Source organism: Schistocerca nitens, chromosome 6, assembly GCF_023898315.1.
Source record: "Schistocerca nitens isolate TAMUIC-IGC-003100 chromosome 6, iqSchNite1.1, whole genome shotgun sequence".
Classification (NCBI taxonomy): Eukaryota; Metazoa; Arthropoda; class Insecta; order Orthoptera; family Acrididae; genus Schistocerca; species Schistocerca nitens.
In genome coordinates, this window is record NC_064619.1 from 36,897,418 (window position 1) to 36,915,484 (window position 18,067).

Genomic DNA, 18,067 nt, shown 5'->3' on the forward strand with positions numbered 1-18,067 from the left:
ATCAGCTCTTATGCATGTGCTGCTTCGCATGTAGACGGTGTTCACTTGTGTGACTTCCAAGCTTTGAGTGAACTGAAAGTAAAGGGGTCCTGAATGACGCCACTGCCATTCCACGCGCTTGCCAAGAAGGTCGAGTCTGGACCAACTATGTGGATCCTCTTGAACAACATTTCCTGGCACCTGATGTTACAGGTGATGTACAGAGTGTGCATTCTTTTTGGCCTATTCCAGCCCTGAAGTTTACTATTTGCTGCAGCAGCTCAATCCCGAAGACAAACTCCACGCCCTCCCTCCCATATGAATTATTAAAGTATGGTTACTGGACTAGCAGCACTGTAGGCCTTTCCAGACACTACCACTGTCAGTGTAAGAACCCCCCCCCCAGTGCAAACAGTGACGTACAGCTTCCCTGATGATGACCATGATTCTCGTCCATTCTCCAGATGAAGGATTCACAATGACCTCCATAAGGTTAATGTGGAGACTCGTGTTCCCATATTTAGGTCTTCTGAACAGTCTATCATATCGTCGGCAGTTTTACAGGACCTCCGACAGGTTTCTGCCGTTCGTATGAGTCGACACACCCAGTCACAATCCTGGCCTCTCCACTGGCCTGAGGCACTAACCACAAGCAAGGACTTCATGAGCAGGCGACACCCCTTCAAAGTTGCTCTCGTGTAGAAATTGTTTTGAGATCTACCAGTGTCAAAGCGTTATTATAGTCGAGTTAAATGCACTGCCTGTGTAAAAATGGGACACAAAGCTGAAGTTTGCCAGTCATCCCTCAAAATGATCATTGAGTGCAGTTGTTTGGACTCTCCGCGTCTTGGCATGGATGACACGGTAGGTGTTTATAGTTTTGATATTTTCCGGGTTCAGGCTATTCTCCCTATATCTGATATCTTATTAACTTTGACAGTGGCTACAGACCGGTCCCAGTGGTATTTAAAACCGATACTGACTCCTCAACAACAATATTGAAGTGGGAGACCAGATCAAAGAAGCGATTGCCAATCCTCCGGTGTTGGGCGTTCCTGATTTTAGTAAGAGGTTTATTGTGCAAACCGACGTGTATAACTCCGGGGTTTCTGCGGTTCTTCTCCAAGAAGGGGACGGGCAGAGGCAGCCGCTAGCGTCTGTATCGCGCCGGTTAACGAATGCGTATGAGTGCGAGGCGTTGGCGGTCCTCTTTGCTTTAGAAAAGTATCGATTCTATTTGGAGCATCGACCCTTTGATCTTGAAACTGATGATCAGGCCCTGAGATGGGTTTTGGCTCGCCCACGTAAAACAGGGAGAATCGCGAGGTGGGCTGTGCGAATTTCCGCCTATCAATTTACCGTTAAACATATCAGGGGAACTGACAATGTCGTGGCCGACGTGCTAAGTCGGATGTTTAATGGTTCTCCCAGCGTTGATCACAATCAGGAGAGTGGGGAAGAGGATTTTAGTTGTATGGGAGAGCTTCCCCATCTTTTCATCGATCTACGTACGCAACAGGAACAGGACCCTAACCTCGGTGACATTAGGAGAAGGCTGAAAGCGGGCTAGGAGGTAGGCCCCTATGTTGTGAACAAAGGGGTTCTGTGTAAAAAAGGGGGAGACGGACGGAAACTTAGAATTTGTATACCAGCAACCTTAGCACGACCAGTGTTTCGGTATTTTCATCTATCTGTTCTCGGGGGACATTTAGGCACCTATAAGACATTACAGAAAGTGAAGGAATTTCTCACTTGGCCTCGTATGGAGTGAGATATAAGACAGATGGTAGCACAATGTCGGGAATGCTGTATTGCTAAGCCTAGTAACGCATTGGGGCAAGGTTGCTCAGTTCGGAGCGGGAGGTTTACCCTATGGACAAATTGTACATTGATTATGTGGGTCCATTTCCCCGGACTAAGCAGGGTAATCAGTATATTCTGGTAGTGATCGATGCCTTTTCTAGGTTTACTTGGCTTATGACGAGTCGAAATGTAAATGCTGTCACTACCATTCCTCATTTACTCAACATCTTCAGTGTATTCGGACCGCCTAAACAATTGGTTAGCGATAACGCTCCCGCTTTTTGTTCGGCTCAGTTTAGAGTGTTTACCTTCAAGAACGGGATAAAGCATATTACCACAACTCCACATTATCCTCAGGGATCCTTTGCGGAAAGGGTGAACCGCAATTTGAAATCCGCTCTTATTATTTACCATCAGGATTCTCCTAGGAAGTGGGATTCAAATCTATGGTGGATTACTTTCGCCTTTAACACCGCGTGTCATGAATCCATCAAGGCAACCCGTGCTTCTCTGATGTTTACTTTTCCTGTTAATTCTCCCTTTACTAATTTGTGGAAGATTCAAGACCTAATTCCGGCAGTTATTACTCCCCAGCTTATTAAAGAAAACTGGGGCAGGGCCAGGCGTAATATTCTCGCTGCTCATGACAGACAAGCCGTTTATTATAACCGGGGTCGGCGTCAGTTTCAGAGCAAGCCTGGTGATCAAGTTTATATTCGTAATTACCCAGGGAGAGACACACGAGTCGACAGGCTGGGAAAATTGACTCCTCGTTTTATCGGGCCGTGTACCATTGAGAGACAATTGGGTTCAGTGAATCTCTTAGTTCGGGACAACCAAGCAGGAAAGCAGTATCGAGTTCATCTGAGTCAGGTTAAGTTGAGGTGAACATTTCTCTTGTAGGGTTTGGGAAGCTATGCTTCCAGTTTAAGAGGGGGTGGTTGAGCCGTGTATCGACTCGTGCTACACCTCGTGTTTAGATTGCATTGGTTTTCCTTTTCTTCCCCTGACACGTTTGTTTGATATGTTCTCTGTCATTAAGTGGCTGCTTGGTTGTCTTTTCCCTCTCCTATCGATATTTGCGTTTTGCTTCCGGGAAACATAATTCTGTACAGGTTAAGGTTCAAATGGCTCTGAGCACTATGGGACTTAACTTCTGAGGTCATCAGTCTCCTAGAACTACTTAAACCTAACTAAGGACATCACACACATCCATGCCCGAGGCAGGATTCGAACCTGCGACCGTAGCGGTCGCGCGGTTCCACACTGAAGCGCCCAGAACCGCTCGGCCACTCCGGCCGGCACAGGTTAAGGCAAAGACTGAAATAATGTTTAATCTTTCGCCACTCTCCGTTTCGCGTGTTTGTGTAAGTGGGACCTTTCATGCTTTTTTATTCTTTTGGAAAAATATAGAAGCACCCTAACACATGGCCGGCCGTTGTGACCGAGCGGTTCTAGGCGCTTCAGTCCGGAACCGCGCGGGTGCTGCGGTCACAGGTTATCAGGCCTCGGGCATGGATGTGTGTGATGTCCTTAGGTTAGTTAGGTTTAAGTAGTTCTAAGTTCTAGGGGACTGATGACCACAGATGTTAAGTCCCATCGTGCTCAGAGCCGTTTGGACCTAACACATGGCCGAGCGGGATTAGCCGAGTGGTGTAAGGCGATGCAGTCATGGACTGTGCAGCTGGTCCTGGCGGGGGTTCGAGTCCTCCCTCGGGCATGGGTGTGTGTGCTTGTCCTTAGGATAATTTACGCTAAGTAGTTTGTAAGCTTAGGGACTGGTCACCTTAGCAGTTAAGTCCCATAAGATTTCACACACATTTGAACATTTGATCTAACACATGTATTACTTAACGAATTAACTTCCGGGCTGAAAATCAGACATTATTACGTTGCACCCACAGAACAACTTACGCTTATTATACCGTTCTCTGTTAAATGTTACCTTGTAGTCACGATTATTTGATATAGTCATTTTCTCAGTCAAACAATCTAGTCTGGGAGGCCCTAGTTCCTTTGCGGCTAACTTTTCATGGTAATTTTCTTTTCTGCTAGCACTTAAAACAGAGTCGATAGAGTTTATGTTGACACTGCTCGCGAAAACCGATTCCTGCACAGTAAACAGCCAACTCTAAACATGAAATGCCGTTCGTGGATATCATTAAAATTAAGAAGTAATGTCTACCGACATGGTCACTTGACCAGAATACATCTGAGGCACTGAGAACTGTAAGGGCCTAAAGCACACCGTCGTCGATCCTACATTAGAGTGAGTGTCAGAGAAACCAGTGAGACAGCTTTTCGTGAATTTTCATTCAGTATATACAGTGTGGGCGTACAGCGCAGTTAAACCTGAGTCACAATAAGATCTACAGATACAAAAGCGTGATACAGTCTCACAATTTTTTTTTGAAAGATTTCTTGATGCCTTCAGCTGCCATTCTCTTTATTCTATGTACGATTTATGGATGATTTTTTAGTAGTAGATTATGTCATCTAACTCGATGACCTATGACATCATGCTATGCTCATACAATAAATCCGAGATGTTCACGCTATTTTAAGAGAAGTAACGTGCTCCTAAAATAACGTGAACATCTCGGATTTATTTTATGAACTTAACATGATGTCATAGGAGCAACGACGTACATGACAATCTACTACTAGGAAATCATCTTCAAAATAGTTGAAAATTGCCTAGGGCCGAAATAGTACAATCGTACATAAAATAAGCAGAATGGCAGCTGAAGGCATCAAGAAATCTTTCAAAAAATTCATCGCAGCTGCGGACCCTATCGCATTGTGAATTATAGTCTCACATTCCATTAGAACTACTGACAGCCTTGGGAGAGCCAGGCCTAACAAAACTCTACCATCTAGTTAGCAAGATGTATGAGGCAGGCGAAGTACCCTCAGACTTCAAGAAGAATATAATAATTCCAATCCCAAAGAAAGCAGGTGTTGACAAATGTGAAAATTACCGAACTATCATTTTAATAAGCCACGGCTGATAAAAACTAACACTAATTCTTTACAGACGAATGGAAAAACTGGTAGAAGCCGACCTCGGGGAAGATCAGTTTGGATTCCGTAGAAATGTTGGAACACGTGAGACAATACTGACCCTACGACTTATCATAGAAAATAGATTAAGGAAAGGCAAACCTATGTATCTAGCGTTTGTAGACTTAGAGAAAGCTTTCGACAATGTTGACTGAAATACTTTCTTTCAAATTCTGAAGGTGACAGGGGTAAAATACAGAGAGCGAAAGGGTATTTAGAATTTGTGCAGAAACCAGATGGCAGTTATAAGAGGCGAGGGGCATGAAAGGGAAGCAGTGGTTGGGAATGGAGTGAGACAGGGTTGTAGCCTATCCCCGATGTTATTCAATCTGTCTATTGAGCAAGCAGTAAAGGAAACAAAACAAAAATTCGGAGTAGGAATTAAAATCCATGGAGAAGTAATAAAAACTTTGAGGGTCGCCGATGACATTGTAATTCTGTCAGAGACAGCAAAGGGCTTGGAAGAGCAGTTGAACGGAATGGACAATGTATTGAAAGGGGGGTATAAGATGAACATCAACAAAAGCAAAACAAGGATAATCGAATGTAATCGAATTAAATCGGGTGATGCTGAGGGAATTAGATTAGGAAATGAGACTCTCAAAGTAGTAAATGAGTTTTGTTATTTGGGGAGCAAAATAACTGATGATGGTCGAAGTAGAGAGGATATAAAATATAGATTGGCAATGGCAAGGAAAGCGTTTCTGAAGAAGAGAGTTTGTTAACATCGAGTATAGATTTAAGTGTCAGGAAGTCGTTTCTGAAAGTATTTGTATGACGTGTGGCAATGTATGGAAGTGAAACGTGGACGATAAATAGTTTAGACAAGAAGAGAATAGAAGCTTTCGAAATGTGGTGCTACAGAAGAATGCTGAAGATTAGATGGGTAGATCACATAACTAATGAGGAGGTATGGAATAGAAGTGGAGAGAAGAGAAATTTGTGGTACAACTTGACTAGAAGAAGGGATCGGTTGGTAGGGCATATTCTGAGGCGTCAAGGGATCACAAGTTTAGTATTGGAGGGCAGCGTGGAGGGTAAAAATCGTAGAGGGAGACCAAGAGATGAATACACTAAACAGATTCAGAAAGATGTAGGTTGAAGTGGGTACTGGGAGATGAAGAAGCTTGCACAGGATAGAGTAGCATGGAGAGCTGCATCAAACCAGTCTCAGGACTGAAGACCACAACAACAACAACAACAACAACAACAGTCTCACAATTGACGATGAGGTGCTTTAGCCCCTTATCGTTCACAGCGACTGAAACGGATCACTGCATGATAAAATCCAAAACTTAATATAATATATCTCAGACAGAATCCCACAAAATAGGTTTTTCTATTAGCATAACGATAACATATACTCATGACCTAACTAATTTTACTGCATAGTGAGTGAATGTGATTGTGCTAACATCCGTCGGGATTTATGCCAAGCGAATGGGAATAAAAGTCTGCTGCAATGTGCTACCACTTGGTGACACTGACGTAAACTTGTCGTTGAGTGGTAAACGTGCACGCCATGAATCGTGCGCAGTGTTTATGAAATGCATAGGTATTTGGCCGCCGGCTGCTGTGGCCGAGAGGTTCTAGACGCTTCAGTCCGGAACCGCACTGCTGCTACGGTCGCAGCTTCGAACCCTGCCTCGGGCATGGATGTGTGTGATGTCCTGATGTCCTTAGGTTAGTTAGCTTTAAGTAGTTCTACGTCTAGCGGACTGATGACCTCAGATGTTAAGTCGCATAGTGCTTACAGCCATTTGAAACTTTTTTTTTCTTATTTGGCCCGAAGGGCAATTACATTAAGCCAGTTGCGCGTGCGCAAAAGCTCCTTAAAACACGCACAACTGATGTGTGCTCACGACCCTGGTGCCAGATTTTACAGAGTCTAGATGAGAAGCAATGTAACATGCCGCGGTAATTCTAGTGGTGTGCCGTTCAGATTACCTCATCTACATTACGTTAAACAGCATACAAAGAAAAATAACCAATAAATCTGCAAGGCGTCAAACATGCTCTTGTGCTCTTACACAACAGCCGCCACTGCCACACCAGCACGACAGGTTCTGGACATCTGCGACAAGACCGATACATTGTGCGGGTAACTATGGCCAGGGAGGAAATCCGGGCACTGCTGTTTCATCGGGGTTCATTGGGATCCATCTGCTTGCAGCAGGCTATCACTGACCAGGCTACCACTAACAGCACGACGCCACCAAGCATGGTTACTCCGTTGTCATAAAAAAACTGCTTGGAGATTGGGAGAGCGCTCTGTTGTCTGCCTGTGTAAATGATGGACGTAGCCTTGTATCCCGTGTACCTAGTGAGCTGCCTGTTCCAGAGAGCATTCGCCGCCAACGCACTGCTCCCATCCCATGCTCCATGGTGCGGAGGGCCATCAGTTACAATTCGCGGTTGGTGTTTCTGCAGCGTAATCAGTGGCCGCTACGAGGTGTGGCTAGAAAAAAACCGGACTAGTACTGGTGAAACAATAAAACGAATGCAATAAGGCTGAAAGTCGCGTGGCCTGTCACGTGACTCTCGCTCCGCCTACTGCTCGAGTTTCATCTGTTTTAAGTAGTTGACGTTTTGTCTGTGCGTCGGAAAATGTTGAGTGTACAGAGAGAACAGCGTGTTAACATCAAATTTTGTTTCAAACTAGGAAAATCTGCAAGTGAAACGTTTGTAATGTTACAACAAGTGTACGGCGATGATTGTTTATCGCGAACACAAGTGTTTGAGTGGTTTAAACGATTTAAAGATGGCCGCGAAGACACCAGTGATGACACTCGCACTGGCAGACCATTGTCAGCAAAAACTGATGCAAACATTGAAAAAATCGGTAAACTTGTTCGACACTTTCCTTGTCAACTCCTGTTAACTCAGACACTGCTCTGATTGTTAAACGGCGATCTTGTCGAACAAGTTTACCGATTTTTTCAATGTTTGCATCAGTTTTTGCTGACAATGGTCTGCCAGTGCGAGTGTCATCACTGGTGTCTTCGCGGCCATCTTTAAATCGTTTAAACCACTCAAACACTTGTGTTCGCGATAAACAATCATCGCCGTACACTTGTTGTAACATTACAAACGTTTCAATTGCAGATTTTTCTAGTTTGAAACAAAATTTGATGTTAACACGCTGTTCTTTCTGTACACTCAACATTTTCCGACGCACAGACAAAACGTCAACTACTTAAAACAGACGCCACGGGCAGACTGAGTGCAGGAGGCAGATGAAACTCGAGCAGTAGGCGGAGCGAGAGTCACGTGACAGGTCACGCGACTTTCAGCCTTATTGCATTCGTTTTATTGTTTCACCAGTACTAGTCCGGTTTTTTTCTGGCCACACCTCGTACACTGCACGGTCTGTTGTCCCCGCACTACCGCCATTTCTTCGAGAGGAAGGTGAAGTGCTTTTTCAGCAAGTCCACATACGGCTGCTACGTCCCCGCGTGCTCTTCGTGGTGTACAACTACTGCGTTGGCCAGCGAGATCACCAGATCTCTCGCTAATTGAATACGTTTGGGGTATGATGAAGAGGTACCCAACTCGTTCTCCAGAGCCTGCAGTAACCATTGCCAAATTGTAACAAAAGCCGCTAGATGCTTGTGATTCGAGCTTATGATTCTGCTTATTGCTTCTGTATTTCTAGGTTTACAGAAGGCTTTGGCACTGTACCACACAAGTGGCTTGAAGGGAAATTGCGTGCTTATGGATTATCGTCTCAGTTATGTGACTACATTCGTGATTTGCTGTCAGGGTGGTCACACAGTTCGTAGTAACTGACGGAGAGTCATCGAGTAAATCAGAGGTGATTTCTGGCGTTCCACGAGGTAGTGTTATAGACCTTCTGCTGTTTCTTAGCCATATAAATGATTTAGGAGACAATCTGAGCAGCCATCTTAGGTTGTTTGCAGATGATGCTGTCGTTTATCGTCTAGTGAAGTCATCAGGAGATTTAAAAAATTGAAAAACGATTTAGAAAAAATATCTGTATGGTGCAAAAAATTGGCAATTGATCATACATAACAAGTGTGAGGTCGTCCACGTGAGTTCGAAAAGGAATCAGTTAAACGTCGGTTACACGATAAATATGTCAAATCTACAGGCAGTAAATTCAACTAAATACCTAGAAATTACAACTACTAACGACTTAAATTGTAAAGAACACATAGAAGCGAACCAAAGACTGCATTTTATTGGCAGTACACTTACAAGATGCAACAGATCTACTAAAGAGACAGTCTACACTACGCTTGTCTGTCCTCTTTTCGAGTAGTGCCACGCAATGTGGGATCCTTACCAGATAGGATTAACGGAGTACATCGAGAAATTTCAAAGAAGTACAGCATGTTTTGTTTTATCGCGAAATAGGGGAGAGAGTGGCACTGAAATGATGCAGGATTTGGGGTGGACATAATTGAAACAAAGGCGTTTTTCGTTGCGGAGGAATCTTCTCACGAAATTTCGATCACCAACTTTCTCCTCCGAATGCGAAAATATTTTTTTGCCGCCGACCTACTTAGGCAAAAATGAACATCATAATAAAATAAAGGAAATCGGAGCTCGCACGGAAAGATATAGTTGTTCGTCTTCTCTGCGCGCCGTTCGAGAGTGGAATAATGAAGAAGTATGGTGGAGGTGGTTCGATGAACCCTCTGCCAGGCACTTAAGTGTGATTTGCAGAATATCCGTGTAGATGTAGATGTAGGTGTATACAGTCTATCGCAGGATGCCAATCGACATCTTTACGATCGTTTGCATTCCAAAATATACGTCTGCGTTGCCGCCAGATGGAGCACATTGTATACTGGTGGGACTGCTTCGACACCTTTTACTGTGACGTGTGTTTCATTTGATCCGAATTTACTATTATATACCCCGACAATGGTGAACTACTTGTCACATTACCTCTCAATAAACTGACTTTTTGCTTGAGGTAGTCACTTTTTTCCCGGCAGTGTATTTAGAGATGGTACTAAGAAGTTTTTGAAGTCGGGCGAAATGTAAAATCTGCTTACAAGGAAGGCGAATAGAAGACTTACATTTGTCGGAAAGGTTCTGGGAAAGCGTTATGCAACTGTAAAGGAAATCGCATACGAGCCACCAGTGCTGACCAATTACAGACTACCGCTCCAGCGTTTGATATACTTATGAAGTAAGGAAGACAGAAGACATCGAAATAACCCAGAGACGCGCCGATAGGAACGTAAGAGGTCGTTACAGGGGAGTAGTGGAGTAAATCAGAATCTGTGGAAGAAAAGCAACGTAGTTCTCTTTAAATTCGATTAGCTAGATTTTTGGAGAAAAAGTATTCGAGGAAGTCTGTAGGCTCATTCTGCTACCGCTGTTACGAGTCTTGGGCGTAGGGAGCCTGTCAGTAAGGAAAGATTAGCGTCCGCGCAGAGGAATGTAGACATTTTTCTCGTACACAATACGCCAGTAGAATATAAGATAAATTCGATAAGATTGGTAAGAAGTACCCTACACCATAGTGCCGACTACGTGGGTGCGCCATGGCTCGCGTACCCACAAAATTTTTAGTTTGATAAAAACAAAATAAAATAAATATTTCTCACTTGCCTTTATTAAAAAGAATGAACTATTAAAATAGCGAGGTGAAAGTTAAAATATCTTACCTCCAAAACATGTCTGTTTGTTACAGATGTCTTTGTTCAACGACAACCGAGGAACACACTTCCGCGTTCCTTGCCTTTCTCTGGCCAAGTCAAAGGCACTCCCCAGAATAACAAAAATGGTTCAAATGGCTCTGAGCACTAAGGGACTTAACATCTGTGGTCATCAGTCCCCTAGAACTTAGAACTACTTAAACCTAACTAACCTAAGGTGATGTGTCGGCAGCTGGGCCAACACCTTGTAGATAGAGGTGGCTTAAAAAGGCACGCGAGACTAACGCAGACGGGCGTGAAGTACTGGAACAGGATACGTAATTAATGCTATGAAGAAAAGTACGTAGCTGGTATAATACTTATCTTTAATAACTCATTGTGGTACATCTCTATGGTGAACACAAGTGAGACTCTAATTACAATCACTGTAAGGCTAATGGCGCCTTGCTAGTTCGTAGCCATTAACTTAGCTGAAGGCTATTCTGTCTCTCGGCTAATGAGAGAGAAAGGCTTCGTACGTCTGGTCGCTAGCTCTGTCGTCCGTACAACTGGGGTGAGTTCGAGTCAGTCTCTCGAGACCTGCCTTGTGGTGGCGCTAGGTTTGCGATCACACAGTGGCGACACGCGGGTCCGACATGTACTACAGGACCGCGGCCGATTTAAGCTACCACCTAGCACGTGTGGTGTCTGGCTGTGACACCACATAAGGACATCAGACACATCCATGCCCGAGGCAGGATTCGAACCTGCGACCGTAGCAGTCACGCGGTTCCGGACTGGGCGCCTAGAACCGCTAGACCACCGCGGCCGGCCCAGAATAACAGTCGCACTGTACTGTGAATGGAATCCCGTCTTTTCGGCTTGCTTTCATTTTTCCTTACAATTGACACGCTACGCTACACCCACTCCATTCGTCAGAAACTGTTTAATATATTTGCTTGCCAATATTTAGCACAATAAAGAATAATCCGAGATACAAGGAAGCCAATTGTTAGAGACTACCTGAATAGTTACTTATTTTCTTATACATAACAGCAGTGTGGTTTAAGATTTCAGTGAAATTTTTTCACGTAATCTGGATAGTTATCTTTTTTTTTTTTTGTTGGGACAATGGCTTTGAAGGGCGCGGGAGTTCATATTGTTGATTGGAGGGGTATTACGGCAGTAATAGCTATAGTTGGCCGTCGAGTTTACGTTTGTTGTGCGCACCTACGTCACGTGTTCTCCGACAGCCAATGAGCGCTGTGCTGCAAATGTTGTCTGCAATGCGAGCACCATACGCGATCGTAGCGAGTTATTTAGTGAATTTTTATTACATTTGTTGTAACTTGTCGTGGTTGATGGTGCTGGAGAGCGAAAAATTCTACACAAGCGAGCGACCGACATAATCTGCAGGATACGCGCATTCCTCACGAGCAAAGCATGTGTAGGCTCGTACCACAATTGCTTCTTGGAATCGGCAACAATGCTATCCCCGTCCTTGTTTCAGCCTGCGCTAATCGCCATCGTTCATGGATTGGACTATAGCACAAATTGGATGTCTACTGACGGGAGGCGCGGAGCAAAAGCTCTTCGTCGGGGAAAAATTTTCGCTGTTTCAAACGCTGCGCGATCACTGGTCACGTGTGTAAAGCAGAAAAACAATATTGAGAATTGATTCTTTGTTTATATTCCACTGGATTTTACAACACACTTCATTAAATTTCCATTTCTACCCGCTGTAATGAAAGTTACGTTGGTTAATGATAGGTTACACATTTTATGTTCTATTTTTACAGTCGGGCCCTTATCGTGCACGTTACGCCTCTGGATTTGTGGGTTCGCCCAAGTACATTTGAACCCGAGTTCGATCTCATTTCTGCTGCTTGTAAGTCAACTTCGATACCGTCTGAGCTACGGCAGTCTCAACGTATGCTTATAGTAGCGGTATATTTTATTTTGTCGTAGCACAGATCTTTATGACACAGGCAGTGTTCATAGAAGATTTTAAAAATAGCGAGACTCCCCAGAAAACATACAGTATACTACATTCCGCCATTGGTATGCACCCACAGAAGTTTGGAAAAGTCGGCGCCCTTTGCCCTACACCACGCACTGTACAGCGGCTGTGGGGTATATATATGCAGTGCTGTTTTTCTGAGGGAACGCTGGAGGATGCGTACCCCTAAAAGTTTTCGTCGACAAAGTAATTTTTTTACGATGCTGAGAACTTGGAAGAGTGCCAAAGATCTTTTTCACGGACGTAATTTTTTTTATTTCATTTTTTCGTGTTGGTAACTGCAATACGAACGATACCAGTGCAGTTTTTGATGGGAAAAACGATGTCATCGACTGTTTCATCTACATCTACATCTACACGATTACTCTGCAATTCACATTTAAGTGCTTGGCAGAGGGTTCGTCGAACCACAATCATACCATCTCTCTACCATTCCACTCCCGAACAGCGCGCGGGAAAAACGAACACCTAAACCTTTCTGTCCGAGCTCTGATTTCTCTTATTTTATTTTGATGATCATTCCTACCTATGTAGGTTGGGCTCAACAAAATATTTTCACATTCGGAAGAGAAAGTTGGTGACTGAAATTTCGTAAATAGATCTCGCCGCGACGAAAAACGTCTTTGCTTTAATGACTTCCATCCCAACTCGCGTATCATGTCTGCCACACTCTCTCCCCTGTTACGTAATAATACAAAACGAGCTGCCCTTTTTTGCACCCTTTCGATGTCCAAGCATTTCGAAGCTGCGGCAACCGTTCTCGACAACTGAATCGCTGGCAGCCAGTTCGACAAGCATGTAGTGCCTTCGCCCGCTAATAGTGGGCGATGGTAGTGCTAAACGGATATGCGTACGCTCAAGTCGTATGCCTCATTTGAGTTGATGTAAACTGAAGTGTTCGATACCACTTTATCTTGTAAGTGTTTCTCGGTATTGCCTGATTCATTTGAGCTGTAGAGTCAACTGAAGAGTCCGATAGTTTTTTTGTAGCTCGACGTGCTGATGACGTCATGGCTAAAAGCAGACGGGTGGTATCCCATGCTACAGTTATAAATAATTTTCGCTGCATGATATCCCACGTCGGAGTACACTCAAACTTTTTTTTTAGAAAAAAAGCACTGTATATATGTAAATTTACAACATAAAAACCGGCGCACTGTCGTGCAATAGTCCTCGCATAACACATACACTATTATGTAGGTGCAGTTGTTAGAGGTATGGTAATAATGCAGCTGAAAATGGCCTCTTCTTGTAATTAGCGGAACAAGCAACGTGGCGCTGCAACCACGAACAATAAACGGCATTAAGAGGGCAAACAATGCCGAGGGCCCCTGTCTGCAGTAGCGCCCTCACCCTCGTCCCCGTGCTCATCCCGCACCCTCCGTTGACCCAGAAAGTTTTCGGCGCCAGAGCTGGCTGCTGGCTGGCGGGCGAGGCGGCTGCGGATGGCGCACGGAGTCGATACTCGCCGCGCCCGGTTCCGGCCGTATCGACTGGGTGCGCGCGCGGCGGGGCACGGCGCATGAGCAGTAGCCGCTGCGTAGAGCGCGCCGGCCGGCCGCCAGCCTAAGCTGCTCAGTCGTGTGTCGGTCGCGGGTGCGGTAGGATGTGCGCGGGATCGGTCGTGGCTGGGGCGCTGGCCGCCGTCGTCGCCGCGACGCTGGTCGGCGGCTCCCCAGACGTAATCAACATCGAACCTCACCTGTGAGTAAAGCAAGCGGCCTTAGCCACGGTTCTGTCAGAGGTTCAGCCGAAAACTGCTTGCGGTTTATATCATTTGTGATTGTGCGTTATGTCATTGCTATAATCCGATACCTAATCACAGGCGCTGTGCAGCGCAACTTCGATGTGAATTACTTTCAGATTACATTTCTTGACGAAAGAGAGTTAATTGTCAGTGAAGCGTATATCATGACGCTTTCGTAATTTCTTGCAGTCTTATATCTGGAACAGATTTTTGTTAGTGGGCTACCGAAAACTTTTGTAAACAAACATCTTTGCTTTTGTCTTCTAGTAATGACAGCCGTTCGTCAATCACATTTCTCTCCATCGATGTTTTGATTATTGGGAAAATTGCCTCCGGTACTGTCTAATACGTAACGCATTTCATTAATAAATACCAACTCTCATTCCTCCGGTTTACATTCGCTGATTCTACTGTTTCTCACAACGATTTTCCCTTTTGGTGCGGAGTGGTACAATTTAAAGTTACTGCTTTCACGCTCTGAGTGTCTTACAACTGTCACTATTCCATAAACCAGTATTATCAAACTGTATTAATTGTTGGTAAACATTTCATACGACTCTTAAAATCCAGCTTACATCTCGAAGGAATACTGTATCATTAGCCATGAAACCAAGTAAACATTATTGTTGTGTAATAAGATAAAAGTACGGTTAAAGCGTTCATCCCTCCATTCATCAGGTTACGTACAGTATATCCCCGTATGGAGGATAAATTTCAAGGTTGTGAATAAAGTCAAAGAAGAGAAGCAGTGTATTGACAGTAAAATTACCACAAAGATACAGGTTAAGACGAACACGGCGAAATTAGGTGGAACGATGCTACCTGGAAAAGAAAGCTCAACTTCCTTAATGATATTAAGAGTACGTGTTGTTCTATATACTAGGTCAATATTGACACGACTGCTTTGGTAATTATAGTAGGGTAACAATTGCCTACGCGCTGTAACGGTTAGTCTGATTACGTGTCATGCTCTTGATGGGCATTACATCGTTGATTTGAAAAAAAATGTCATAGTTTGTAGATCAGCTTTTAGTTTTCTTTTGAATCCACATGTTTTTGGGACTGAGCGTTATAGCTACTTTTGAGTTAGCTAAAAATAGACATTATCTCATTGAGCTTAGCATAATGCTTAGTATTTCTATATGACTTAATATCATTTGCCACTTTATCTGTGTGTCTAGAAAATAGAGGTGTCACGCCTCCTTCGTAGAGGGGACTGAACCACAGTTTAGAGTTGCGTCTTTATTACTCATTTCACGATTATATTACTCGCCCGGGAACATAGGGAAAAATCATATGGCTGGATGTCCGTACCTTCTCAAATTTCAGTATTGTGCGGCATCAACTGTGTGGACTGTAACTTGGATTTTGCGACGTTTTTTGCATTTCGAGTCAATAGTCAATAGGGAACTGTAATCAGTCATATTTAAAAAAAAATTATATGATATTTTGAAACGTGGGACAGTTTCTAAGACTGCAAAAGGGAATTTCCGCCAGTCTTCTTACGTGTTCCTATGCATCTGTCGGTCTACAAATAATAGAAATGGAGTAAGACACTATGCTCCAATTCTAGTGACAGTGGCTTGGTAACTCAGTTTCGCTTATTCAGTTTTAGTTTCACAGAAATTCCGAAAAGTAATTTAATGCCTAAGGATCTCCCAGATTGACCACAGTAGTTTCCTTTTCTTTTTAAATTTCAGTTTATACCTAAGATAGCATATTGATAAGTGAGATTATAAATAATTCTAAAACAGAGCATTTAATTTTCTCTCCACAGGCTCCATTGATGATTGTACAATGTGCCTAGCGATACTTTACTATCCCATTCAGGAATTGTCAAACACTGCAGAATACAATATTGTGGTTGCAATCGCTCCCTTTTTCGATGAAGGTTTCTGTCAGGGAAGTTGCAGAATATGTAGTAGTCACTTTAGGTTGAATGAGGAAAAGAATAAAATGAACTGAAGAACTTATCGGATCGTGTTTCATAAGCTATCGCATTAGTTACTGCTTCTGTTTTAGCTCTACCGCTGTCTACTGAAAGAGCAATTTATCGTGTTTTAGTGATGCCCTTTGTTCTATAAACTGTTTGAAGGGCCCAAATAATGGTTACGGTTCTGCTATTATTGAGTAACACGCAGGAAATCCCTAAGATCAGCGACTGCCGCCCTTCTACTCGATGAAAGCGTATATTTGATGATTTCCGAGTTTTAGTCAGTGGTTTTGGTTTTTTTTCTTGAACTCGGCCAAGTGATGGAGAGTGCAGACTTCACTCTCCTTCCCTCATCTATGCAAACACATCACTACAGAGTTCAGTATTTACATTTTCTTCCGTTTTTTTTTTTTTAATAATTTTCTGTGTGCTATGTCCACGGTCGTAAAGTATTTCAGACACATACTTTTTTATACGCACTGTAACTGGATTTAACCATCGCAAATCGCTGTGTGAGTGGGGGGGGGGGGGAGATCGTGCGTGCATGTTGTTGTTGTTGTGGTCTTCAGTTCTGAGACTGGTTTGTGTGAGTGGGGGGGGGGGGGGGGGAGATCGTGCGTGCATGTTGTTGTTGTTGTTGTGGTCTTCAGTTCTGAGACTGGTTTGATGCAGCTCTCCATGCTACTCTATCCTGTGCAAGCTTCTTCATCTCCCAGTACCTAATGCAACCTACATCCTTCTGAATCTGCTTAGTGTATTCATCTCTTGCTCTCCCTCTACGATTTTTACCCTCCACGCTGCCTTCCAATGCTAAATTTGTGTTCCCTTGATGCCTCAAAACATGTCCTACCAACCGATCCCTTCTTCTAGTCAAGTTGTGCCACAAACTTCTCTTCTCCCCAATCCTATTCAATACCTCCTCATTGCCGGCCGAAGTGGCCGTGCGGTTAAAGGCGCTGCAGTCTGGAACCGCAAGACCGCTACGGTCGCAGGTTCGAATCCTGCCTCGGGCATGGATGTTTGTGATGTCCTTAGGTTAGTTAGGTTTAACTAGTTCTAAGTTCTAGGGGACTAATGACCTCAGGAGTTGAGTCCCATAGTGCTCAGAGCCATTTGAGCCAATACCTCCTCATTAGTTACGTGATCTACCCACCTTATCTTCAGCATTCTTCCGTAGCACCACATTTCGAAAGCTTCTATTCTCTTCTTGTCCAAACTGGTTATCGTCCATGTTTCACTTCCATACATGGCTACACTCCATACAAATACTTTCAGAAACGACTTCCTGACACTTAAACCTATACTCGATGTTAACAAATTTCTCTTCTTCAGAAACGCTTTCCTTGCCATTGCCAGTCTACATTTTATATCCTCTCTACTTCGACCATCATCAGTTATTTTCCTCCCTAAATAGCAAAACTCCTTTACTAGTTTAAGTGTCTCATTTCCTAATCTAATCCCCTCAGCATCACCCGATTTAATTTGACTACATTCCATTATCCTCGTTTTGCTTTTGTTGATGTTCATCTTACATCCTTCTTTCAAGACACTGTCCATTCCGTTCAACTGCTCTACCAAGTCCTTTGCTGTCTCTGACAGAATTACAATGTCATCGGCGAACCTCAAAGTTTTTACTTCTTCTCCATGAATTTTAATACCTACTCCGAAGTTTCCTTTTGTTTCCTTTACTGCTTGCTCAATATACAGATTGAATAACATCGGGGAGAGGCTACAACCCTGTCTCACTCCATTCCCAACCACTGCTTCCCTTTCATGCTCCTCGACTCATAACTGCCATCTGGTTTCTGTACAAATTGTAAATAGCCTTTCGCTCCCTGTATTTTACCCCTGCCACCTTCAGAATTTGAAAGAGAGTATTCCAGTTAACGTTCATGCCCGCCCCATTTTTC

At 43.8% G+C, this 18,067-nt stretch overlaps 1 protein-coding gene across 3 annotated transcripts in view; it reads left to right on the forward strand.

Moving 5' to 3' along the window:
• The first annotated feature begins 14,066 nt into the window (after window positions 1-14,066).
• Window positions 14,067-18,067, forward strand: part of LOC126262486 (voltage-dependent calcium channel subunit alpha-2/delta-3) — an 823,568-nt gene continuing 819,567 nt past the window's right edge. For all 3 annotated transcript variants that reach the window (XM_049959148.1, XM_049959149.1, XM_049959150.1), the window contains exon 1: window positions 14,067-14,181. In XM_049959148.1, the coding sequence (XP_049815105.1) occupies window positions 14,084-14,181 (98 nt within the window). In that variant the 5' untranslated portion in view covers window positions 14,067-14,083. The remainder of the gene's footprint in view (window positions 14,182-18,067) is intronic.